Below are 27,269 nucleotides of genomic sequence, written 5' to 3'. Positions count from 1 at the left end.
TGGGAAAGATTCTTGAAAGATTGGAGTCTTTTTAATGCCCCCAATTCAAGCTGCTGTAGCCTACTGACTCCAATCTTTCAAGAATATTTCCCAAATCTTGTCAAAGTCTTGGTGTAGGATGACTTCATCCTAGCCTACACACGACTAGGTTTTGGTAAATATTTCAGCCTAGGCTACTTGATCAATATAGCCTATTAATTATTTAAAACGTGCATATCTTATTGTGTACATTGTCCAATATGTGAAAACAGCAACAGATTGGTAGTTTTCTGTAAACAAGATTCAGCAAATCGATGTTTCGATATTCTGCTAGGTTGCCTAAAAGGAAATCGGTATTTTGTTTGTCGATGCATGAGGTCTGTTCTCTCTTCCCTGAGCTGCATGTGCGCCTTGCGGTAAAGCTCACACAGCATCAGTAACATTTGGTGGCATAGGGGCTATTAATCTGCAAAAATGGCCCTTCACGTACCTAAGGCTCCGGGATTTGCTCAGATGTTAAAGGATGGCGCCAAGGTAAGTTAATGAATACTGATCATTTCCCTTTTTGAGGGGAAATCGCCGGTACCTAGCGTCTGTTGAGGGGGTGTTAGCCGGTTTACTGTCATGTGGAAGCCTCTAGAACGTTAGCTAGCTAGTTAGCTAACGTTAGGCCGTAAAGTACATAGGCGAGCTGTCTTTGTTGCCTTTTCATCGACATGCGATTGGCTAAACATATTTATAATGTGTTCTATTTAAATACTTTAGAACTATTTTGTATTGTCTTTTGATATTTAAATGGTCATTAATGAACTTAGTTGTCTTGAAACTGCAGGCTTATATTATCTACCTAGCAGCTAGCAAAGTAGCACTCAGTAGACAATGTTAGCTAACGTTAGCTCTACAATGACTAACAATTACCACTGGATGATAGGGTGTAGCATGTAACGTTAGTGATTTGTACGTTTTTGCGATCATTGTTATTGTAATTGTTTTGTAATATTCTTTGGGAAATTACGCTATATTGACTTGCATCCTGACAATCTTATTTTGACAAGGGAACCTTGGTGCATTGATTGAATGGGTGTAAGGCGTTGGCCGTATGATGTGTGACCACCTAATACGTTAACGTTACTTTATGGAACTGCTCTTATGGTCGGCTATAGACCATGTTGCAGATGCGATGTGTAACGTTACGTGAATGTATTCGTGCCATTTCAGCACTATTCTGGACTTGAAGAAGCAGTATTCCGTAATATTCAAGCATGCAAAGAACTTGCACAGACCACAAGGACCGCCTATGGACCGAATGGTAAGTCCGTTGAGAACCCTGTCAACTATTGACTCATGCTTGACCTCAGCTTTCTAAGATTGTTTGCCAAAGATATGTATGTTTATGATATATTTGGCAGAAGCTTCTGTAAAGCAACTTAATAACACTACATTAGTTTAAAACAATAGCTTCAAATATAGTTGAATAGCCTTCATTAAGAATACTATAAATTGATACATGGGTTCAGAATTTGATGTTCAGATAGGTGACTGGGTTGAAAAGGTGTGGACTGGACAGAGCTTTGTCACCTTTGCTCACCTGCTTAATTTTGCTGTTTTAGGCATGAATAAAATGGTCATCAACCACCTGGAGAAACTTCTTGTTACCAACGATGCTGCGACCATTCTGAGAGAGCTTGAGGTAACCCGTTGAATGCATGTGATGGGGAGTGAACAGCACATGCAATGATACAAAACATGACATTTCTCTGCTGTAGTTGTCACTAAAGATTAATTCATTGGTTAATAAGTCTCAACTGACTTGTCCATTTCAGGTTCAGCACCCTGCAGCCAAGATGCTGGTGATGGCATCCACCATGCAGGAAGATGAGATCGGGGAGGGCACCAACTTTGTCATGGTGTTTGCCGGAGCCCTTCTCGAACATGCTGAAGAGCTGCTGAGGATGGGCCTCTCAGTGACTGAGGTACAGGTTATCCAGACGCTAGGGCTGCAATGATAAATTCAAGTAATCGATTAGTTGTTGGCTAAATTAATCGGCAACTATTTTGATTGTAGCCTCTTAAACTTAAACATTTTCAGCTTTACTCACTCCTCTATGACCGTGAACTAAATACCTTTGGTCTGTGGACAAACAAGGCAATTGAAGACCTCATCTTGGGCTTGGGAAACAAACAATGATCGACATCTTTTCACCATATTCTGGCATTTTATTGATCAAACAACTTCTCGATTAATCAAAGGCAGATGAATCGACTATGGAACTGATCTTTAGTTGCAGCCTTACCAGACACTAGTTGTGGGCCATGGGCAGGGATCCAGCTCCTCCCATTCTACAGAGATGGTTGATTAAGTGATGGAAGTGTTATGTTATGTTGGCTTTGCTATTGTTCCTGGGCTGAATTCATGTAGAAAAATGGTAGTGATTAAAACTATAATATACATTTACAGCTGATGAATAGCATATAGCTACCAGTTGTACATGTGCCAGAAGATTCTTTCCTTTCACCTTCATAAAGCTCTGCATCTAAGGTATTTTGGGTGTTCTCAAGTCTCTAAATCCAAAGAATTTCTTCTTGTGTGCAGGTCATCGAGGGCTACGAGATGGCATGCAAGAAGGCAGTGGAGATTCTACCCAACTGTGTGAGCTCCTCAGACATTAACTTGCGTGACATTGATGTGGCCACAGCCATGATTCGCACAGCTGTCATGAGCAAGCAGTATGGCAATGAAGACTTCCTGGCTAACCTCATCGCACAGGCCTGTAGTAAGTCTGCCACATTAGTTGTTTAGGGGACGGTAAAGAGGGCATCATTTAAGTTATGAAAAAGCTATTCCTCCAGAGGAACATGGGGTCAGTCTTCAGGGTTGCTTTTTAATTATTTCATGTCAGATGAGGTGAAGAATCCATGTACCCAACTGTTGGTTTTGTTTAAAAAAGATAAAAATACTGTCATGACATGGTGTTCTCAAGATTGCTGACTCGTCCTATGAAATTGCTAGCCACTTACCCAAGTTTCATTTTACTTACAGTATCTGTCTACACCGAATCTGGCAGTTTCAATGTGGATAATGTCAGAACATGCAAAATTCTGGTAAGTGGTTGTTGGATGGACCATATAGCTTTGCACACCTGGGCGCCTGCTTCTTTTGTGTGTAACTGTGTTCATGCTTGTTGTTCTGACTATCCAGGGCAGTGGACTCCATTCCTCCTCTGTGCTTCATGGAATGGTCTTCAAGAAGGAAACGGAGGGAGACGTCACAACCGTCAAAGACGCCAAGATTGCCGCATATTCTTGTCCATTTGACTGCATGGTGACCGAGACAAAGGTAAGTGAAGTACACTAGCAAGAAAACTACTGATGTGCTTTATTTATGTCTAAGACTGAATAGTGCTGCTCGATTATGGCGAAAATATTTTTGTTTTGAAAATTGTAATCACGATTATTCATGGGTTGGGGAGGGTCCATTAGCCTTTTCTGTTATTTCCTCAACCCCAGAAAAATATCACCAATAGGCTAAAATAAGGAAACCAAGTGAAGTTAAATAACTTCAACCAAGTAACCAAGTGAAGTTAAATAACTTGGATAACTGAAATAAGTCTTATTACTTATAATAGCACATACTGCAGATGCATTATATTGTGATTATGAGTAAAGAACATGGTTGTACTACTGTAGAAGTTTCGTACCATTCAGGGCATTATTAGTGGGGTAATTTACGAGATAAAAGTTGGTACCATTACGACTGCAGAAACTCATTAGTTTCTGACGGCGCTACTCGACCAGGGTCCGACCAAGGGAAAACAGGTTCTGGGAGGGTGTTTGGCTCGGGATCATGGTGCAAAGGACCCTAGGGTGAAATTACTCCGAACCATCGCTTTAACTTTAACCATGTAACTTGAGCCCAACCAATAAGTCAGCCTATTCAACCACTGGAAGCTAATTGCTGATCTGTCAAGTATTGCACTTCACAATGGCTTATCTCTTTCTTTTTCTTTTTTAAATTACTATTAGATAAAGGAAAGCCAAATAGCTTCATCATTGGACTGAATTATCATAGTTGTCATTGCACAGTTTGTCCACCAGAGGTAGCACTGCAGCTTTGGCTTTGTCTGGTGATTCTCTTGTGAAATACATGGTTCGTGAGCTTGGTCTGGAGAGTCTTGAGTATGGAAATACTTATACTTTCCTGAGGCCTCGGAAAGTATAGAAGTTTGGGGTCAACAGTCTTCAAAGTCCTGGAAGTTTTGCTCATTGTAGTAAATATAAAGTTGCAGATGCACAAATAATATCGAACATAGTAAAGCTTAAATGTAGTGTCCTTAAAGAACAGGTAATCAGTTTGGAAAAATTCTGGAAAATATATATTTTTTTTTCTCCCGGCCATTTTATGCAGCAGTTAATGTCCTGCCTTTCACACGTCAGTAAGAGAAGTCCTGATAAGTGTCAATTTAGGTGACTTTGATGCCAGTTTAGGTGACTGCTGACAATTGCACCTTGCTTTGTGATTTCTTAAGTTACTCTCAGCTGCTGTTTGAATTTACAGTAATTCAGGTCAACTCCAGCTGGAAAATCATGTTTAAGTCGACTGTACTTAACAAATAATTCAACTCACAGCAGGCTTTGGCAGAGTTTTGTTTTATTTTCATGGTCTATGGTAATCTCTCTAACGTCACCAATTAAACTCTTTACCCATATCACAGGCATAGCATAACACGGCATGGCCTAGTGTCTAATCACCCTCAGGTTGTCATAACAGCATGGAATACATGCCAGCAATCAAAAAACACTTTGCCAAGGCAGTTCTATTTGTCCAAAGTACATTTTGCTGCTGTTGACTTGCACTTTAAATTGTTGTGTCATAGGGATCGACCGATATATCGGCGGGCCGATATTTGCCTTTTTTACGTGTATCGGCATCGGCTGATAAGCCGCTGCATTCGCCGATAGTTATTTCCCCGCATTATTTACATACAGGCGTCCACAGGCAGCTCTGTGTTGCTGGAGACGCTGCAATTCACGTGCAGACTGCCCCTTGCCCACGAGCAGAGTTCTGTAAGCCTGCTCTTCAAGTCAACAGTGAACTTTAAACTTTCAAAGCATCTTTTAATTGTTTGACTTAGCTGAAATATTGCCATACACTTTGAAGGTGGAAGCAAGTTTGTGGGTCCAAATGGAAAACACGAATGATAGATAGGTAGGCTACTTTTTTTTAATGCTTAATGATCGTTTATAAAACTGCTTGCCATTGTATTTAGGGAGCTGCAAATAGCTAAGTTGTAGGCTATCCATATTCATGCGGATCCATATTCATGCGGTAGCTGTTACAAACACTGGTCATATGAAAGTAGCCTAATGCCAACGTTGTTCCGTGGTATTTGTGGGAGTTTTATTCAGCGACCACCTGGCTGAGTGTTGGACGCGTGTGGTGTGTGTGTGTGTGTGTGCGCGCGCGCGTCTCCCTCCCTGAATGCCTGTTCTATAAAACATGCTTGCCATTGTATTTAGGGAGCTGCAAATAGCTTAGTTGTAGGCTATCCGTATGCATGCGTTAGCGGTAGCTGTTACGAACACTGGTCAATCATATGATTAAGTAATGCCGACGTTGTTCCGAGATATTTGTGGGAGTTTTATTCAGCGACCACCTGGCTGAGTTTTGGACGTGTGTGGTGTGTGCGTCTCCCTTCGAGCGGGCAGAGTTGCCATCGCAGTGATATCAGAGCTTTAATAATGAGACGTGTAGTTGAATATTAATTCGTCTTAACGTATATCATGTACCAGACATACCGTGTATGCCTTACTTGTTTAGAGCCGTTTGCTAACGTTATCATTATCAATCCAGTTCAATGGTGGTTCGTCAGCTACCAAACAGAAGTTTGTGTGTGCGTCTGGTCACGCGCATCACAGCGATATGAGAGTGCTGCGCTACCTAAAGGAGAGATTTTAAATCTTTGAGATACGTTTTTATACCTTTTTATGTTGATGCCGTTTAGAACAGAAACATCTGACACCACGTTATTTCCACGTTATTTTCCTCTGCTGATTTATGTTCTGTGGTTGACACATCTGGCAGCTTTTTAGAAAAATATAGACATAGAAAAATTTAAACCATGCAGTCTAAAATGACAAATCACGCACTTTATTTCAATAGCTACTTTTCAGGCTTATTGTTTTCTTGAATGATTTTAAATGTGTTGACAAAGGACATTTTGTGATTACTTGAATTATGTCTTATAATATGTCCGCAAGCAATGCATCATCAAGGCTGTGTTGTAAGATGTTGATGAAAGCATTTTGCACAGTTAACCATATCCAGTGCACCCATCCATAAGTTCAATAAATGTTCCTTTTCTAAATTGAGACTTATAACATTTATCATCATTTGTCTAATTATGTGTCATTTGTATGATGCAAATTGAGGGAGCAAAATAAAAGCAGTATCGGCTCAAGAAAATCGGCAGCCTGTATTGGTCATCGTCTAAGGCTGATGGAAAAAAATCGGTATTGGTATCGGCACTAAAAAATCCATATCGGTCGATCCCTAGTTGTGTATGTGACATTTGCCTGTGCTTGTCTGCTTCCTTTTGTTTAGGGCACAGTGCTGATCAAGAATGCAGGCGAGCTGATGGACTTCAGTAAGGGAGAGGAGGACATGATGGAGGCCCATGTGAAGGCCGTTGCTGACGCGGGCGTGAATGTGGTGGTGACCGGGGGCAAGGTTGCAGACATGGCACTACACTATGCCAACAAATACAACCTCATGGTGGTTAGGTGAGCGAAGAGCACATCAACCCATTGTCGTCATTTTGAGGCATGTTTAATGTTAAGATTATCAGGCAATGGCAAAGGAAGCCGTAATGTTTTCACTATGCTATGACTTACCTGTGCATGATGACCAATTAGGTTACTGTCTGTAAACGATTGAGAGTTCAATGCTTAGGGAAATGAAAATGTTGTCTAGTAGTTGTTATCTATTGATTTTACTGTGCAGTACATTTGATATATTTGTTTTTTATCAGTCTTTTATACAGAATGTGTGTTCTGGTGAGCCTTTCGGGACGGCACATTTTCGATGTGCCTTATCAGCTTAGCTCTGGTAACATTTGTCATCTCTCTCTCTGTAGGCTTAACTCTAAATGGGACCTGAGGAGGTTATGCAAAACTGTTGGAGCAGTTGCACTGCCTAGAGTGGTAAGTCTTTTTATCGCACACCTCATCATGGGGAGGTCAGAGCGGAATGGCCAATGGTTCCTTCAGATTCAAAGCGATTTGTGCTAACCTGGCCACTCTGTTCAGTGAAAACAAAAAAAAAATGCCACAGTGTGCCATGGTCAATTTTGTGGGCTGATACGGGCCATCATTGCATGTTGCTCGTATGCAGCATAAAAAAACTGTCCTTACACAGCGAAGGCCATTGGAAGTAATGGGTTGCGTAGTACAGCAGTGCTGCTGTCACGTCATATCTGAAAGCTCCGTTGCTTTGTCAATTTATGTTTACAAGTTTGCTTTTTTGTCATTGTGCTCTTGATAAAGCAAGTGGGTTGTGTGAGACTCACCTGTTACTCTCTCTGCAGACGCCACCCACACCAGAGGAAATGGGCCGCTGTGACAGTGTCTACCTCTCAGAAGTGGGCGACACACAAGTGGTTGTGTTTAAACACGGTATGACCCTCACTGCCCTTCATTTGGGGCCAATGCGAATGTCCTCCATTTTGTCTCATTCATCCTCCCTGTATGAAACTAGATACAGCCCTTTCAAACGCTTTGTCTGTATATGTCAGCTTTTAGAAAATGTGCAGGACGCAGACTAAATGAACACCAAGTACTAACTCACGAAGCCTTCCTCCATTTCTCTATTTTATTGTTGAGCATAAATGAGCCTTAAGGATCCAAACCTAAAGCTACAAAAGTGGTCTGCAGCTTTTAACTTGAAATGTGCTCATTCTGATGGATGCCCCGTGACTTGTCTGTACAGAGAAGGAAGATAACGCCATCGCCTCTGTAGTGATTCGGGGCTCCACAGATAACCTGATGGATGACATTGAGAGAGCTGTTGCTGATGGAGTGAACACCTTCAAGGCTCTTGTCAGGGTGAGCTGCACCTCTTTAATTTTACATCGTGTCATTATACATTTCTCAGAATAGTTGTTGAGCATTATTTTCAGATGTACATAAAGTGATTAAATTAGGGGTTGTAGATGTGTTTCTCCTCCAAATCTCTGATGACACAGCAGCATTGTTTATCAGTGTGCGTAAGTATAGACCAATTTAAAGTGATTGATGTCCTTGATTTTAGGACCAACGCTTGGTGCCTGGTGGCGGGGCCACTGAGATTGAGCTGGCCAAACAGATCACATCTTATGGAGAGGTCAGTCACTTTAGCACTGCCATACACCACAGCCTGGGGCATCTTATCGCCTCACAGCCCAGTAACCTGTTTGTGTCAATCCAGAGGATCGATGGTAATTTAGGTTTTGTGGTCGCTGTTCTTTTGCGTTTCAGTCATGCCCGGGGTTGGAACAGTACGCTATCAAAAAGTTTGCCGAGTCCTTTGAGGTGGTGCCCAGAGCCCTGGCTGAAAATTCAGGAGTGAAGGCCAACGAGGTCATCTCTAAACTCTACGCTGCTCACCATGAGGGACAGAGTAACATGGGCGTCGACATCGAGGTGAATTCCACGATAAAAGCTGAATAGAATTTGAGCTTTTTTGCAGATGGCTTACTTGCTTGTTTTAGCCATTTCTAAATTTACTTTATGATAAATTTCTTTCTTAAGGTCCCACCTTTTGAAAATTTTTGAATATTTTACTAGCATAGATTTTAAAAAACATATTTAAACATCACACAATGCACTGGTCATTAAATAGCCATAGTTGCTAAAATGGCCTTACATTAAACAAACAAACATTTCTCTCAGGGTGAGGGGCCTGCACTGACTGATATGGTGAAGGCCGGTATCCAGGATCCCTTTGTGGTGAAACACTGGGGCATCAAATTGGCCACCAACGCCGCCATCACTGTTCTTCGGGTTGACCAGGTCAGTCTTCTGGGTTCAGTCATTTCTTATTTAATTTTTGGTGTATATCTTACAAAAATGTTACCCGTCTTCCTCCTTTCAGTCTTGATGTCCTTCTTAGGAGACGCAGTGAATTGTGACTTGCGCTCCTCATATTTCTAAGACTTTAATGTGTGTTTGGATGTGTCAGATCATTATGGCCAAGCCAGCAGGTGGCCCCAGGGCGCCCAAGCAGAGAGGCCACTGGGACAAAGACGAATGGGATGAGGAGCCTGATCAATTTGACACGCGTCATTAATAAACAGAGCAGGAGAAAAAAACACAAAAGGTGGTTGGGTCTGCTGCTAGAAGTGTGCACCTAACCTGCGTGTGTTTGGGTGGAGTGGGGGAAAGAAGCACTCTGCATGGTTAACTAGTGTTTGGTGTTTCTCTGGCATGGTCACGTGTCTTATCTGATATTCACATGAAGAGTTAATGGATTGTTATGGTTTGAAACGTTAAAGTAGATTTATTTTAACTGCATTGTTTTGAAAAAGCTAGGCTATATCTAAATTGCGAATGTACTGATGAAATGTCAGTGTCGTGCTAACATGTATCCTTATGCCTGAGTGTGTGTAATCTTCAACTAAATTTGAGCATAGAGTTTGAACATAGCCTTTCCACTTTGGGGTGTGGACTAAAACACGGTGTGAATGCATGCTGCACGTATAGAAAAGACCGCTTTTAATTATTCCACAGGTAGCCTTCAAACAGCTTTGCCTTTCACGGACACACTGCGCTGGTTTGAGCTCTCGCACAACTCTGGAGATGTTTTCACACTGGCTAATAACTTAAACCTTAAATGTGATCAAATCAGAGAGATGGTCATTTCTTACATTTGACTTGCACTTATAGAGAATATCCATTTGTATCCATGAAAGCTGTAATTCAAATGATTTTATATATTTTTTTTTAAGCTACTTCTGAGGAGATTTCAAATGTAAACACAACAGCCAGTATGGAGAATAACGGTGTAGTCTACAGTAAAGGAATTGCTACTGTTTTCATTAGTCTTGTATCATCTGCAAATGGACTAACACCTCTCCTTTTTCTTACAACAGATAATCATGGCAAAGCCTGCCGGAGGTCCAAAAGCCCCCCAGGGCAAGAAAGACTGGGATGATGAGGACTGAGCCCTTTTTTTAAACACCCCCACATGTGTGTCTAGCCGCCCTGCGATTTTCACTGTGTATTTAATGCCCTCAGACATGATTTTTGTTTGTTTTGTTGCTTTTTTTGTAGCAAATGCCATGCATACACATGAGATAATGGATGCCTCATTTCATTGGTCCCAATAAAAGGCACTTGAGCTGTCAGTGATGGTGTGTTTTCACAGAACTCTAATACTCCTGAGATACTCCAACTCCTCTGTTTTATTTCACCTACGGCCACCTTACACCAAACGATTTGGGGAAGACTCCAGTTTTTTGGTGTAAGGAGGCCATAAGTTGACAAGATGAGACTAAGGTGACTAAGATGAGAAAAAGGTCATTGACTATTTTAACCTATAGCCTGGGAAAACCCAGATGAACCTGTTAGCGAATTTGCCTTGCTCTGCAGGTTAGTCGTGCAAGGAGGTCATAGATGCCCATTTCCAGTGTTCCAAAAACCAGGCACCTATCACAATCGCTAATTCGGCATGGGGTGGGCTTTATATGACCCATAGAGCAGTGCATTCAAAATAATCAATGACTGTGCTGATGGTAACAGGGTTAAACAGAAATGGACCTGCATTGTGTTTGGAATTGAGTAAACAACTGCATTTAAACCCTTTGTTTACAAGAAACATTTGATTACTGCACTTCTGAAACGATTCGATAAGAATTTAAAGGGATGTTCCACCATTTGGGGAATTACTCATTTTCCACCTCCCCTTGAGTTAAACAATTGATTTTTACCTTTCTCAAGTTCATCCAGCCTCTCTGAGTCTGGCGATACCACTTCTAGCTCCAACCTAGATCATTGAATCGAATTAGACTATTAGCATCTCGCCTGCTAGCATCACATTTAAAAGTGACAAAGATTTCCGGTAATTTTCCTATTTAAAACTTGTCTCTTCTCAAGTTAGAAAGTGTAATAAGACTAATGGAAAATGAAACGTGGCGATTTTCTAGGCTGATTTGACATGGAACTATACTCTCATTCAGGCGTAATAATCCAGTCACTAACCAATTTGTCTGCTGCAGCTCAACCTTGTTGCTGGAAGTTAGTCTACGGGAACTATTTTCAGGTGCTGCATGACGACATTGTGCTGCTGCGGCCATGGTGTTCCTTGATTATTACGCTGGAATTAGAGGGCTCCAAGGGCATGGATAATGAGCATAATTACTGATTGCCAGTGTGTCTCGCTGAGCAAATTCAAATTGTGCTCTCGCGAAAACTCTGGATTTTCAGGGTAGCTTATGTGGACATTTAAACCAATATTAAAAGAATAGTTTAAATGTAAACCTGATTATCTTTAAACTAGGTTTAAATTTTGGTGCTACTGGATAAATGGATAAACCTTGATTTAATCCAGGTTAAAACTTAATCCTTGTCGGTGCAACCCACTATGTTGTCTGAGCATTGGGAAGAGTACATGGTATGTATAACTGGTCATGTAGAATAAAAAGACCAAAATCAATGTGACACTGACCACAATCATTAAAACAAGAAATGGCCTAGCCACAGGTCTCATGTTTGCTAATGCTGTCTTGACACTTGCTGATGAAGTTAGATCACAATGTCTAAATGTGGTTGAATTCTTCCCACTTGTATATGTTCCCCAACAGATTGGAGCCAGCATATTAATAAGAAACTTTGCTCACACTGGCCATAACACATCATCAACTTTATTGCCAGACTCAAGGTCCATTCGGAAGACACAGACATGACATACAACATGCATTAAACAGATAAACGTGTGTTGCGTTGGTAAAGCCGCCAAACAGAAAGTAAGGTCACATTTTAATGTTTATTTAGCAGACACTATTGTCCAAAGCGACTTACATATGTCAACTATATTAAAAGGGGTTACATTGTCCTCAGAGCAACTTGGGGTAAATTGCCTTGTTCAAGGGCATAACAATGGAAGCCAGGAATTGAACCCACAACTGTCAGGCTACTGCACACTAGCCCAGCTCCTTAACCACTACACTACCACCACCCAGTCTATATCATCTTAGCAAAACTTTCAATTATCAAAACCAAACTTGGTACATGGACTTGGGGTTCCATTGAGAGGATGCATGAAAAAACTAAACTTAATGTTCACAGGTCACCAATCTGGTCCGCTATTGACTAAACTTTAACCTAAGAGTCGCTGCAATCAAAAATCTGCGTTTTTGACCCGTATGCCCGATATTGAATGTTGTTGAAATCCTTGGATCAAGCCGAATTCAACGCACCCTATTCCACTGTCTGCTCCTGTTGATGCACCTGAGCAACCACACTTTGCAGCTCCTCGGAAATGCAGTCTAGTTCAACCAGTTTGCCTACAAACACCTACAGTACGCCCAGTGCAAATCAGTGTCAACATACTTGCTGTTGTGAGTTTAATAAGTTAATAAATGGCATGAGCGCAAAACGGTACGGTAGGGCCCCCTCTTAAGATATAGCCCAGGGCCACAGAACGGCTCAATACGGCCCTGTGAACCACTGTCGTCCAGCTGTTGGCTTAGAGCAGGTAAGTGACCAATACAAGTCTTTGTCCTTCCTGCACTCATTACTGTCACTCAAGCAGATGTAGCAAAATGTATGGCTGCAAAAGCAGGTGACATATTTGCAGCCATGGCTGTGCATGAGTAGACAGTAGCATTTGGGACAAGCACGGAACTCTGGACAGCCCTTTACTCGGCTGTTTGGGTCGGTGATCAGCCCACAGGTGAGGAGGGTTCCCACCACTGCACACCTCTTGTTGGCACAGTGGCCCAGCACCCCAGGATGACCTTGCCAGGGAGAGAGGCAGGTAGCACAGAGGTAGGACTTGGTGGGGCAGTTGGTACACTGAGCCACTGGACTGGCCTGCCAGTCTGTTCCCTGGACGATGTGCAGGACTGAGGAACAGGTGGGACACTGAGGAATAGAGAGGGAGAGTTAACCAGGAGTTTGCTTTTTTCACATCACATTTGAGATAAGTTAGTCATGTGAGTTATGCTTTTCAACTTATTGCAAGTAATGTTATTAAAATAAAATAACAACTATTGAGGAGTGATATGAAAGAAGAGGACCTATGTTGTTCACGTTTATGTTGTTCACGTTTACAGGGGCCCCGCTTCTTTGTATTGCTTTAACTTTGGTTGCACTGGAGTCAGGGATGGATTACTGCACGGCCTACCGTTTACCAGGCCCAGGGGCCCAAGAGGTCAGGGGGCCCTGAAGCCCAAGCCTTTGCATGGAATCATTGCCTCAATATCAACAAATCAGGATGTAGGCTATGAGTCTGATTGAATTTAGTATTGGCCATCCCCAAAATGCACCAGAATACAGGAAATCACAACAAACAAATACATTTTTTTCTGGGGGAGGACCCCTCCCACATATTTGACAATTAGTGGGGGGCCTTTAATACATCTGGGCCCAGGGGCCCGAAAATTCATAATCCGCCCATGACTGGAGTCTCTTACCGTTTTGAAATCAGCATCCAGTGGTATCGTTTTTTGAGGTTTAGTCTGTTCAACGGGCTGTGTGAGATGAAGATTGACAAAATGTTTTCCTTATAAGTTGTACATGCACAATGTTTTGGACTGAAATCAACATTATCAACAATCACTACCTAAAATTAAGCCTAATAGCAACCTTTGTTACTGAAATAATACAGTACACAACAGGGCAAGCACATTGTAGCCTACATGTAGGCCTATCATAGAGTGATTTTTTAGGCAACATTTAGTTTTTTGTAGGCTATCATTATAAAAATTCTGAGTTCTGTAAAAAGAGAGGGAAAATATCTGGAAAATTGCACAAGGACTGTAGTTTTCTATTCAATAGAAAATCTGCATATCATACTTCACTGTTCCTCCAGTATGGCCTGGTGTTAGACATTTAAACCTCATGTTTACTAGCCAACTTTAGTTGGCTACTTTATTAATCTATTTTCTTTTTATTCTTTTAGTTGATCCTTAACCTGAAGAAGATAAGAGGAGGGTCTCCACAATATAGGCCTAACCCATACACATAGGCCTAATTGTGTCTTACCCTCTGTAACTTGTTTTTCACTGTGCAGGGCGTTGGAACAATCTCGTCCTCTTTTGGTCTGCTATTACCTGTGAGTAGGGTAAAATATCAATATGCAGTGCATTTATCCCATATTGTTAACTGTATTTCTTAAACAAAGTGAAAGTGAAATTAGTTTCTAAGGCAGTCGATTATGTTTTCCTAGTTATAAAATCGGAAATATTTGTTCAAATGCAATTTCATAGGCGTACATGTTTTAACCCGTATTAGTCAATAGCTGGGTTTCCATTAAGCTCGTTCGCATTTTTTGTGCATAGTCATGAAAATCGGCTGAAGATATGCGCATTTACGTGCGTTGCTGTATGATCATAATGTCGTCTGCGAAACGTTTAGGAATGGAACAAATTCAAAAGCTATAATCAAATGCAGACCATAGATTTTTTTAAATTTATATATTATTATTTAAAACAATATTTTCGAAAATCTCAATGTGTAGGCCTACAGCTAGCTAACATGTCATAGCGACGTTACCTGTTCCCATATCATCCTCTAGTTTCTTTATTATTTTCTTTAGGGCAGATGTCCTCGTTCGACTTCGAGTTTGTACCGTTTGCCTTGGTACAACAAGCTGAGATTCTTTTACTTCCTTTCTCGCATTTCTTAGAAACATGACTTGTTTCAGTCCAAGTCCGCGACACTCTGATACAAACTGTTAATTGCAATGAAAAGGCAAGGTGTTGTGCTGATGGGATGTCCCTGCCCCCTTGGAAATTCCCTATGTGTGTTGCATTAGGGAGAAGAGAAGGGGGTCAGTTGAGCATGAGCCATCCCTTGAAACAGTAAACAAATGTGATCATGTGACATGATTTTAAGAAAGAGGGAATCATTCCTTACAATCCGTGGAAAGGTACAGCACATGGCAAATGTGGAAAAAAAATATATGTTTAAAAATATGATATTTTTGCTGTCCAAGTGGATTTCATTCATGTCCAGAGTTAGGGTATTTTAGAGAAAATGTGAATAGAACAACATTCAGATGCATTACACCTAAATTGGTGCCCTTATAATCTATTTAAGGGATGAACAAAACAAAATCATGAACGTTACCCTAGGCCTAGCTTGTTGTGAGAAGCATTTTCTTTCAAAATGTGGTTGGAGGGTAAATTGAGCTAGCTAATTAGTACTTGCATTGCATTTGTTAGATTTCTAAGTTTGCCTTGATTTTGTGACCCCATTATATGGTTTAAGTGCTAGATCAAAAAGACTATAGGCAAAAAATTAATCTGACTTATTAAAGTTAATTAAATGGCTGAATTTAAAGGTGAAACAGGCGACACAAAATGTTATAGGGCTAAACCTGACATATTCAGTAGAATCTATTTCTCAGTTAAATGTTGGTGTTTGTTGCTGCAGAAATTAAATTATTGTTTGAAGAAAATACATATTTTACCTGAAATCTTTGTTTTGGCCCAACATATGGAGTATGTTGTGCCACTAGACCTACTTTTTTGCAGAGAGCATATCTCTTTACCCTTATAAGTCATCAAAGAGTGGTTGGTTACAGAAGTAGTAGAAGAACACTTTACATTTTTTGCTTGGTATGAAGCTTACTGTACAAAACAAAACCTCTTTGACACATTATAACGATAAAGAATGTTCAAAATGGCTCACCTTACCCTGCTCTCTCCTACTGGGAGCTTTATTTCTGTGGAATTTGTTACATTTTGATGGTGGTTAGGCTATCAGAAAGTTATCTCACTAGACCCAGAAATTATAAACAAAGATACAACTCCAGATGTAAGAGCAGTGCATCATGTACAGAATGAGAAAAGCTAAAGGCTGTTGACTACTGATTTAGATTTTAACAATTGTTTTGTTTTTAACTATATCTACTAGGCTATAGGTCATTTAGAGTTCTATCATTGTTTAACTGAATCTCATCACACATCAGACATTAGACAGAGGAAAGCTCAGCCAGAGCCTTCCTGGTTGTTGTTATTTTCCATCTTGTAACCCAGTAATGCAATAATCATGGTGATTTGAAGAAAATACCGGTAGTTTATTTTGGGGTTCAGATAGTTATTAAACAGCAACTACAACTTGATATGTTATATGAGGCCTGTCTGTTTGGACAGTAATGTGTTTCTTGATAACAGTTTCTTTAGTGTCAGTTACATGTTGGCATATTACTTGCCAAGTGCTGTGGATTTGTAAAGAATGATCACTGCCAGAAGTGATTAGAAACTAGATATTTCTAAGCCAGCTCTTGAAGATTTTCTCAGAAAGGAATTATTTCATCATTGGAAATCTGACAGCAGTTTGTGTTCTGTAGTGCTTTTCTAAAACTTTCCATTTACATGTAATTTTCAACATCATTTGAAACAAATGCCATGATATTAGTCTATATGGTCCCTGATTTATCAAATATGTTTCTTCATTTGGCATTGTATTCAGATCTGCTCGTTGGGCATATAGGCGGACTTATAAATGAATCCCCCTAAAAAGTTATTATCCATTAATTGAATAACTGAATTTGCATGTCCTATTCACCTTCAATAGCAGATTAAATTGCAAAGGATTGTGAGGCCAGTGGCTGTTCTTGAGAATGTAGTATGGAAGGCATCCTTATTACATATGGAATCGCTGTCGCGCAGCTGGTTTAGAGTGAGTATCACATTCTTCCGAGCTCAAGCAGATGTAGCAGAAACCATGGTGGCACTGCAGGCAGGTGACATTGTTGCAGCCTTTGTTGTTGTGCATGAGTAGACAGTAGCATTTGGGACAAGCACGGAACTCTGGACAGCCCTTTACTGGGCTGTTTGGGTCGGTGATCAGCCCACAGGTGAGGAGGTTTCCCACCACTGCACACCTCTTGTTGGCACAGTGGCCCAGCACCCCAGGAGAACCTTGCCAGGGAGAGAGGCAGGTAGCACAGAGGTAGGGCTTGGTGGGGCAGTTGATACACTGAGTCACTGGACTGGCCTTCCAGTCTGTTCCCTGGACAATGTGCAGGACTGAGGAACAGGTGGGACACTGAGGAATAGAGAGGGAGAGTTAACCAGGAGGAGTGCCACCTGAAGAGTGTGAGTTAACCTTGTTGATATAAAACCAAACAAGCTTAGAAGGCTTAACAACTATTTGGGAGTGATATGAAAGAAGTTGACCTATTATTCATGTTGACAGGGGCCCTTTAAAGGGCGTTAACTTTCATTGCACTGTATTCTCTTACCTTATTGACATCAGCATCCACTGGTATTGGTTTTTGAGGTCTAGTCTGTTCAGCTGGCTGTGTAAGAAGATTGATAGATTTTGTTTCATTATATGTTTTAACATGCAAACATTTTTGGAATGATATCAACACTATCAACAATCAAGAATAAGCTAATAAAGACTAATCCTAGCCGTTCCTCCTGGCCCATCTTAAACTTGAGGGATATCTAAAGAAACTCTAGAAAACTATGCGGGTCAAAGCATAACAATTTATTTGTCAGGTACAAGCTATTCATCCAATACAGTATAGAAGGTACATGTTAATGAATAATGTGAAAGTTACGAAAACAGGTTAAAGGAACATTTAGGAAACCATATGAAGCAATCAGAGAATGAACATACCAGCTCAGAGGATGATGGCTACACACCAGAGTGGTGCGGGAGATTCTGACTACAGAATGGCTCCTAGAATGCTCTGTGAACCTCACTTAAATAGGCTACCTAGTTTGTGGTTGGGTCAGCTGATTTGGGATCACATGGTTGGAGGTCAGCTGATTTGAGAGATACTTTGATGTGACTTGAGACCATTGTTGTAGTGAGAGTAAATTAATCAAGACATGACAATGTACACATTAATTACATTTTCTGCTTCCTAGTTAGTTTCTCCTGTGAAAAAGGCAAAGGTTAGAGATATAATCAAAAGTTGTTGTAGCAGCAATATGTGACAATGGGCCCACCATGAGGTCATACCATCATGTGGTAGGGTAATTAATCAACAGTTCACATGATCAGGAGTTTGATCAGTATAGAAACATTAGGACTCCTTACAATTCCATTGTTCTGCCAATAAGTGTGGCATCTATTTTTATAAAGGTTATAGACATTTAAACGTCATGTTTATAAGCCCACTTTAGTACTTTATTAACCTTTTTTTGGTTTAATCTTAACCTGAATCAACGCTGAGAGGATGAAGGGTCCACATTGTAATCCATTAATACATAGGGTAAGTGTCTTACCCTCTGTAAGCTTTCTCTCACGTTGCAGGGCGTTACAACAACCTCCTCCTCATTTGGTGTGCTCTTACCTGTGAGTAAATTAAATATTATTATATGCAGTATTCTCTGCATAGTAACTCATATTGTTAACTGATGAAGTAACCTAAAGTGAAAAATAAAATAAGTGAGTTAAGTTAAAATAAAGTGAAAGTGAAATTAGTTTAAACATAGGCCTAGTCGATTATATTTCCTAGTAATACAAATCGAAAATATGAGTTTAAATGCAGTTCCATAGCTTTTTAGTCAATAGTTCCATTCAGCTCATTCGCATATTCTGTGCTTATTCATGAAAATCGGCTCAAGAACATGAGCATCTTTGTGCGTTTCCATCCTTCCTCCTAATCTAGAGAATAGTGATCAGCGGTGGGATCGGAGCGTAATGTCAGAGACGGTTGATAAAGCGAGACGATTCATAAGAGGGTAAATTCTGGCACGTTGTGACGTGGGGTTCGAAGCAGTCACGCCCATTTAGAAGTCTAGCGGGAGGTCCAGTGTCTATGTATTCCTATGGGAGAAATGAACATTTTCACGGAATATGACCAATCCCTTAGCCCTACATTCAGCGATGTAAGTTTTGAACCCATTTTCTAGAAGCCACATGTCTCCCTAACATTCCGACATTGAAATTGTATTTTCCAACGAAACAAAAAAAGACAAAAATAGCTTTGTTCGTGATCTGTCACTGTCTCCTCAAAGCTCTGGTGCACAGCCACCTGTTCTCAGAGGCTCTAGACTCAGAGATGGTTGATAAACTAACCTAACATATTTTTTGCTAGAACTAGTAGACTACCACAAAGTTGCTGAACATATGTTATTTCAGGTTTGTTTGCAACAATATATAAGTTTAACCAAAGTTCTTAGCTGCTAGCTAGCTAGCGAACATTCCCATTCACTTTCCGTTTACTATGCTAACGTTAGCTAGCTAGCTAGCTAGCTCGGTTAACGGGGCAAAATGAAATTATTCATTCCGTGTCCGAAAGAGTGTTTCATTGGCATCACACACAAACAATGACTGTAAAATAGTATACAAAATGATATGTATATGTTATTATTGCTTATTCAGAGAAAATTGTATGTTTTGACACGCCTATTTAGGAGTCCGGAACTAGTGCCATTTCGTTCCATTGATGAATCGTCTTATGATTCATCTTAGTTAACTATAGAATCTTTGGTAATGTGGTCTGGGTAACTACGGAAACACGCAGGTAGAATGTGACATGCGAGGAAATTGTGTCCATCAACATTAATCGTGTTCGGCTAAATTTAAATGCAAATCGAGACTTAATCCATCCTCTACTGAATAAAATTTCTAGAGGATTGGTTAGTCCAAGCTGTTTACTGTCACGATATCTCATTCGTGCGCATTAAAAAGTCGATCAAATACAAAGCCTATAGTTCAGTGCGTCACAGGTTACCTGCTCCCATAACATCAATATCTAGCTGTTTCCTTTTCCTTTTCTTTGGGGCAGTCGTTGTCCTCTTTCGACTTTGTTGAGTTTGCGCCCAGAGTGCCTCGCGTTTTTAGTCACAAAAATGAAAATGAAAACTGGTATGCTGATGTAATGTCCCTGTCCCGTCGGGAATTAAAATTGTGTCATGTTAATGTCTGTGTATGAGTACAGTTGAGACATGTGTACAGTTGAGATGCCTTAAATATCTTGCGTGCACAGCAAGCCCAAGTTGTGTTTTTTGCTATGCACATGCGTAGTGCCCTCTTTGATCATGGAACATTTGAAAGAAACAGGTATCTCTGATATCGCAAAGTTTTTTTTTTTTTTTTTCACCATGTAGGCCTACCTTCCACAATGAATAAATCATTACCCTTATGTGACTGTTAAATGTAACTGGTATCATCACAAACGTTATTTTGTGCTATATAAACTGCCATATTTCATGACATTGTGTCATGAACACGCAAGTGTTTCGAACAGTGTTTCGAAGTGTGGTTCAAAACGCCCATGTCATGTGACCATGGCTTAGTGAGGCTTCGTGGTGTTTCAATTTGGTTGAGAGGGACCTGGCTGCAGACCTCTGGGGGAATTCTATTAGTGGAGCTCCACTCAATAACGGAAATACGTCACCTCCACTTGAATAAGGAAGTAGTCGCTGAAATAACGTGAGACCTCAGGTTTGTGTTATTTGTGTATTTGATATATATATATAATTAAATTAATTGTATATAAATGAACATTAGGTATTGTGATATTCCGTTAACTTAGGTAATTTTACGTTTTTCGCGTTTTTCCTCTGAACATCGACCGATCGTAACTAATGCAGAAAACGAATTAGCGTTACGTATTAACATTGTTTAAGATCATGCTCCTCCACTAGGCTTTTGAGGTAGTTTTAATAAAGATACCAAAAGCAATGATTTATTGTACTGTTGTGTGTTGTAGTTCTGTTGTTGTTCGAAGAGCATGTACACAATGTAGATAAAAGTAAATGGTGTAAGTAGCCTATAAAGTCACTGGCAACAGCAGGACCAGAACAGATGGCACATTTATAGGAATACAGTAGGCTACAAGCAATACAGTAGCCTAGCGTGTGTGTGTGAGAGAGAGATGTGTAGCATACAGTACAAGCAATACAGTACACTTGAACAGATCTAAAAACAAAAGTTTACATTTTGAAATTGAAATGAAGAATCAATAGGAACCAGAATTGATAAGTAGAACTGGAATCAGAATCAATGTTATTTGAGTTTTTTGTTTTTCATTTGGAAACGATCTTTGGACAAATGATGTCATTGCCCGAATGTGAAGTTCGTCCCGTACATGAATAGAAAATGTTTCGTGATCTTGGACGGTGGTAAATTGAAATGTGAACAAATTCATGTTTTCAACGTCCAACTGGACAAACTGTCTGGCCAGCACCTCCTCCTGCTCTTCCGCCTCCATGTCCAACACCCGTGGCAGCCAATATTTATTTTTTATCAGCCCACTGTTTTCATTCAACCAGTCTGCTGCCTTTTTTGCCTCTTCGAAGAGCTGAGCAACAAACATTAAAAGGCAGTTCAGTCAATTAATTTTTTTTAGTGGAAGGAACATTGCACTACCATGCCAGGCCTACGCCTACCATGCTCTCACTTGCTTGATGCCTCTCCTGTGTGCAGCAATGGACACTTGTGTACTGTAGGTCTATGTGGGGAGGTCAATAGATGATAATGCATAAAACAGTGTTAAAACATCATAGATCGAATGCGTGTCTATGCAAGAGCCTGTGTTTGTGGTGGTGGTGGTGGTGTGTGTGTGTGTGGAGGGGGGTTCTGTGTTTTAGCGGTCTCAGTAATTAAGGATCTGCATTGACCTGATGTTTAATGTGCAATATATAATCCCTTACCCATTTAGTGTTCTGGTAGTCTTTGCTGAGCTCCTGTATCTCACGCAAACGCTCTTCTCTCTAATACAAAGACAGACATTGTTCATAAGAGTCCTAAAGTGAGTTCACATTCATACTTGAGGTTAGTTGAGATACAACATAGAATACAAATTAAATAGAAATCAACATTGTTAGGGTCATTGTCATCCAGATTGGGTGGTTCAAACATCATAGATCTAATGTGTGTGTCTAAGAGAGTGACTGGATGTGTGGTGGCGGGTGGGTGGGGGTCCTGATTAATGTTTGATGTGCAATATATAACCCCTTACTTCCTCACAACTTGTGTCCTCACATTCTTCATTGAAGTCCTCTAATTCACTGAAACTCTCTTCTCTCTAAGATTGAGACAAACATTGTTCATAAGAGATGCGAGTTCACATTAACACTTGAGTTGAGACACAACTTAGAATTACAATGAAAAAAAATAGAATAGACAACAACTTTGTTTGGGTTATTGTCATCCAGATTGTATGGTTAGTGAAGAAATAAACACCTGTTCAATGGAGACACAGCTGTCACACTGGACTGTTGGAGCTGCTGTTGGGGCTGTAGGAGCTGCTGATGTTGCTGCTGGTGGCCCTGTTATCACAGTAATGAAAAGATGTAAGGTAAAAAAACTGAGAATGCTGCAGTTAACATTACTTAAACTGTCGAATTGAGGCAAGACACTTACCAACTATTATCTGCCCATTACCATCCTAAAATGACCAACAAAAAAAAAATGTGTAATGTGTACTGTTTGTCATAGCAGTTTTATGCTACTATCTCTGCACAATTCCACATCATAGTACCATAGTGTCCAGCTTCCTTTTTCGTGGCACACGGAAAACAGGTGCCACACTACCGTCTGCCGTCTTTCTGCCCTCCTCTGTGAAATGTGCGAATCTTCTTCCATGCCTGTAATTGAACAAATACATGTTTTGTCCTTGCATTTCTCATTTCGATTGAATAGTTATTAATACAGGATTATTCACAAATTATACCCCTCGATCTCCAGATTCTCCATTAACACTGTGCACCACCACCTCCTCAGGTAGGGCATGTCATGCTAAAGAAGAAAAAGTTACAATGCATGGAAAAGGCGCAATATAATGATTCAATGAAATTAAATTTACCACATTTGTTAGATAGCACTTACTATGGAGAAATCAAATGGTGTCTCCAGGGCGATGTACCAAGCATACTGTCAATACAAAGAAATATTAATGGCTCCATGTTTCAGGTGTAAATGTGCTTGCATTAAGCTTAAAAACAGTGTTCTCTGTTACACTGTTAGTGTGCCTAATGGGCATGGTGTGTTACTAAATGCAAGCTTAGCAACTCACCATGATCATGAAAATTCCACAGTCAACACCAAAATGTTGCTGTGGGAGGCCCTGTAACATGAAGAACATGCGCAATGAATAATTTTAGTAATTATGTTGTTTCCTAATTACATATGCACTAATTCTTAACTGTTATCACCTCAATGTCCAGCCCTGTCTGTTCCTGCCAAGGTCCTGGTGCTATCCTCTGTGCAAGAGCCCTGTTAAGAGTCAAAATAGTATTAGAAGGAATCTCTGAAACAATACACATAGAATATAATTCAGCGCTTATGCAGCTCTGACAAGTAAATAGAACGTGATTGTCAAGAGTAGTTACTTTAATGTGGGCAAGTCAGGGGAACGTGACTGCCCAGACACTGACTAGTATTTTGATATGGCTTTTGGCTAGTCAGGGGAACATGACTGCCATGGTAAATCATCCTATTGTAACCTCAAAATGTGTTGATAAGGCTTGTGCCCAAAGCCTTGTTCTTTCTTGGCATACATCGAGTCCATGAACAAGATTAATGTTTTCAGTGGCTCCATGACCTAAGGGAACACAGTCTTGACAATAAGATGGAAGTTAAAGCTTTTTCCCCCCTAACATCAAGGTTACTGAAATTTACTACTGGGTTTTACAACCTTTTAGTCAATATTGTTGCTTGACAAACTTTTTAAGGATGCCCGGTCACTTACACAAAGCAGATAATGCCCTCGAGTCCACAGAGGAAATATCAGTGTCTTCTTCGCGTAATCCACCTTAAAGAAGAATGTTTTTTTTTTTGTTATTGTGAATCATTTCATTTCTATCCGTATTCAAGCTACATGTATGCCTGCATACTTACAGGAAGACTATGCAGAGGGTCACAATCCATGGGTGGGAGCCATGTTGGGGGCGTGTGAAGGTCCATGATGAAAACATCTTTCCCCTACAGAAAAATACAGCTCTGTTGTTGTGTCTGTTACAGTAGACACTACTGGCAAAGTTATCATTCAAAACATGCATGCAGACATACCTGAAGTTGGACCATCTCCTGAACCAACCTCAAACAAGCATTCCCCACCTGTAAAACAACACCTTTCTTAAACCTTTCTGGTAAAAATAATGTGTCAAACCATAAAGAGACAAAAAGTATCTCACAGACAATCCGACCGTACGTGTGGTAGACAAAGTCTTACCATTATTTATAGGACTAAAACAAGGTATTCATGATGGATTACATAGCACCTTGTCTTTCCATATCCACATATTTTACCCACCACAGAGTCCATCTCCCTGTTTGTCCCCAAGGTCAGTAAATTCTCCCTGGTTAGACATGTTGGACCAGCTTTAACAATGAGCTCATTTGCTGGCCCACTGTCATTCAGTACGTAGTTGAACTGTTATGAAGACACAACCAAAGAAGTGGCACTGGTAAAAATGCTTCAATTTAGCAATCAACCCAGAGAAAATGTACAGACAATATGGCAAGTCTTGTTCAGAAAAGTTTAGTCTTTAATTTATACCAGCTTTTCCTGAAGGGGATGAACTCCATTAGGACCCCACGAACTTCTGCAGGGCCTGATATTAACAATGACAGTCAGTGCTGCACAGTCCTGCCCACAGTGAGTTGAAGCGTTCAACAGACAAGGTTCACTTTGCGGTGACACTTCAATTACAGGTGGCTGTAGACCTTCCGGATGACTTTGCTGTGATGTTCTGTCTGGCAATGTTTTTGCACCTTAAGATTAGGTAAGAAGGACAAAACAGAAAACAACATTATGCGATTGTCAAAAGACTTTGTAACGGAAATTATGTGGAAGATGTAAAGTTTGATGTTAACCTAGTAGCACTTGGCCCAAGTCTGACAGGGTGACACTGTTCAGGTCTTGAACCTGAAGACCCCTTCTCAGCTGGCGTTTCAGCAGTGTGTTGTTTTGCTGGTTGTTCCTGTGCTCTATGATGTTCCGCATCAGGAAGATGTGAGCAGATGGTCCCATGTTGTTTAGAAAGTAATTGTTCTTCCTCAGACAAGCGAACAGTTGCTCAGCCACCTGACTGTTCAGAGTTGCCTGCAGTTCAGGAGCAATGAAGATTCTGCGCAGCACATCCTGTGGATCTTTTGTGTTTGACTGGTGGAATTTGTCATAGAGGACGTAGTGCTTTCCTGAGCCTGTCACAGGATGGCCATTGGAATCCGGTTGACTTACAGCAATACAACATCAACCAGTGATGTAGTAGTATATGCTGGACCTTGTAGGCCTACTATTGACTATGATGCGGTGTGTGTCAGTGTGGCATATGTGCCAAGAACAGTTTTAAAACACAAGAAAGTAAGTCCCCACTTATTGTACAATTGACAACATTTATCAGTGAATTGTGTGTGAGTATGGCATGTGCCAAGAACAGTTCAACAACACAGGCAAAGTGAGTGTGTACGTACTTAAATACAATATTAACCAGCGATTTGTGTTTGTTGAAACCTCAACCTCAGCAGTGATCATCAACACGGGTGTACTGCAGGGCTGTGTCCTCGTTTGTAGTCGCCACGTAGAACATGTAGTGTGAGTAAGACAGGTGCCAAGAACAGGTATAAATATAATACCAACCATGTTTGTGAGTGTGCCATAAGTGCCAAGAACAACAAAACAGGCAAAGTGAGTGTGTACGCACTAAAAATACAATACCAACCAGTGATGCACTTACTGCAATGTCAACCTGTGATGTAGTGTTTTGCACGACCCTGAAATATTGATGCAGTGCTTGTGGGTGTGGCATACGTGCCAAGAACAGTTTTAAAACACAGGCTAGTAAGTGTGCATACTGCAATATCAACCAGTGTGTGAGTAACACAAACAGCAGAGTAAACTTGATGTGTACGTAAAATGTGTGTGCAAAGAACAGTTCAAAACGACTGACAAAGTGAGTGTGTACGCATTAAAATACAACACCAATCAGTGATGCAATATCAACCAGTGTGTGAGTAACACAAACAGCAGAGTAAACTTGGTGTGTACGTAAAATGTGTGTGCAAAGAACAGTTCAAAACGACTGACAAAGTGAGTGTGTACGCATTAAAATACAACACCAATCAGTGATGCAATATCAACCAGTGTGTGAGTAACACAAACAGCAGAGTAAACTTGATGTGTACGTAAAATGTGTGTGCAAAGAACAGTTCAAAACGACTGACAAAGTGAGTGTGTACGCATTAAAATACAACACCAATCAGTGATGCAATATCAACCAGTGTGTGAGTAACACAAACAGCAGAGTAAACTTGATGTGTACGTAAAATGTGTGTGCAAAGAACAGTTCAAAACGACTGACAAAGTGAGTGTGTACGCATTAAAATACAACACCAATCAGTGATGCAATGCTTGTGGGTGTGGCATAAGTGCCAAGAACAGTTTAAAAACACAGGCTAGTAAGTGTGCACTTACTGCAATGTCAACCTGTGATGTAGTGTTTTGCACAACCCTGAAATATTGATGCAGAGCTTGTGGGTATGACATGTGCAAAGAACAGTTCAAAACAACTGTCAAAGTGAGTGTGTACGCACTAAAATACAACACCAATCAGTGATGCAGTGCTAGTGGGTGTGGCATACGTGCCAAGAACAGTTTAAAAACACAGGCTACAAAGACAACGAAATGCAGTTTGTGTCTAACCAGAACGGCAAAAAAGTGCAATGTAACACACAAAGTTTAGACAGGTGGTGCATAGGCAGAACAAGAAATATAGCACAGTGTAGACAGTAGTATGCAGTTGGTTTACAGAAGGTGGTTTAGAGTAATATAAATTAGATATAAATATGTGCAGTGTATTAGCAGTTATCTTATAAGAACAGAACAAATATGGCTATGTAATATGAACAATTTATGAACGTGTACAGATATGTGCAATGTAGTAGCAGTAACAATATAATAGTATTAAGAATAATATAAATATATGTAGTGTATTAACAGAATATGTTACAGAAAAATAGAATAAATATGGATATTCAGTATGAACCATATAGACAGATATGTACAGCTATGTGCAGAGTGTCAACAGTACTATTGTAGTGCAGAAACAGTAACATTATAAGAAGTAAGAATAAGTGTATTCTGCAGAATGGATAGTATGAAGAGCAGTAGAATATGT

General features: G+C 40.4%; 2 protein-coding genes and 1 long non-coding RNA gene across 9 annotated transcripts in view; 1 reads left to right on the top strand and 2 right to left on the bottom strand.

Annotated features, from left to right (window-relative positions):
* Window positions 1-351: 351 nt before the first annotated feature.
* Window positions 352-10,358, top strand: cct8 (chaperonin containing TCP1, subunit 8 (theta)). 2 transcript variants are annotated; one of them, XM_042091840.1, is made up of 16 exons: window positions 352-513; window positions 1,198-1,288; window positions 1,590-1,669; window positions 1,803-1,952; window positions 2,573-2,753; window positions 3,020-3,081; window positions 3,179-3,316; window positions 6,581-6,759; window positions 7,113-7,179; window positions 7,563-7,650; window positions 7,964-8,079; window positions 8,285-8,356; window positions 8,491-8,655; window positions 8,905-9,024; window positions 9,194-9,331; window positions 10,104-10,358. In XM_042091840.1, exons 1-15 carry the CDS (start codon window positions 454-456, stop codon window positions 9,299-9,301), a joined length of 1,677 nt encoding a protein of 558 aa, XP_041947774.1. In that variant the 5' UTR covers window positions 352-453; the 3' UTR covers window positions 9,302-9,331; window positions 10,104-10,358. The 2 variants fall into 2 exon arrangements, with proteins under 2 accessions (XP_041947774.1, XP_041947775.1); XM_042091841.1 differs by lacking the exon at window positions 9,194-9,331 and having other exon boundaries at window positions 353-513.
* Window positions 10,359-11,857: 1,499 nt separating this feature from the next.
* Window positions 11,858-26,905, bottom strand: LOC121709381. 6 transcript variants are annotated; one of them, XR_006031936.1, is made up of 19 exons: window positions 24,967-26,905; window positions 24,650-24,864; window positions 24,404-24,523; window positions 24,160-24,207; window positions 23,989-24,072; window positions 23,840-23,902; window positions 23,595-23,692; window positions 23,304-23,364; window positions 23,165-23,215; window positions 22,978-23,022; window positions 22,823-22,887; window positions 22,631-22,736; window positions 22,513-22,537; window positions 22,333-22,418; window positions 22,109-22,174; window positions 21,801-21,860; window positions 18,423-18,490; window positions 17,426-17,482; window positions 11,858-13,095 (listed from the first exon to the last, which is right to left on the bottom strand). XR_006031936.1 is itself a non-coding variant. In XM_042092700.1 (17 exons), the coding sequence occupies exons 1-17, from the start codon at window positions 25,121-25,123 to the stop codon at window positions 21,533-21,535; spliced, it is 1,416 nt and encodes a 471-aa protein (XP_041948634.1). In that variant the 5' UTR covers window positions 25,124-26,905; the 3' UTR covers window positions 21,509-21,532. The 6 variants fall into 6 exon arrangements, 1 of the variants encoding a protein (XP_041948634.1); XR_006031937.1 differs by lacking the exon at window positions 11,858-13,095 and adding an exon at window positions 16,975-17,229; XR_006031938.1 differs by lacking the exons at window positions 11,858-13,095; window positions 17,426-17,482; window positions 18,423-18,490 and adding an exon at window positions 21,421-21,448 and having other exon boundaries at window positions 22,132-22,174.
* The window catches only part of LOC121709382, a 28,270-nt gene continuing 12,858 nt past the window's right edge, over window positions 11,858-27,269 (bottom strand). Inside the window, exon 3 of the long non-coding RNA XR_006031941.1 lies at window positions 11,858-12,472. This is a non-coding gene — a long non-coding RNA (uncharacterized LOC121709382). The remainder of the gene's footprint in view (window positions 12,473-27,269) is intronic.

Source organism: Alosa sapidissima, chromosome 5, assembly GCF_018492685.1.
Source record: "Alosa sapidissima isolate fAloSap1 chromosome 5, fAloSap1.pri, whole genome shotgun sequence".
In the NCBI taxonomy this organism is placed as follows: Eukaryota; Metazoa; Chordata; class Actinopteri; order Clupeiformes; family Clupeidae; genus Alosa; species Alosa sapidissima.
This window is presented reverse-complemented; position numbering and strand designations above follow the sequence as displayed.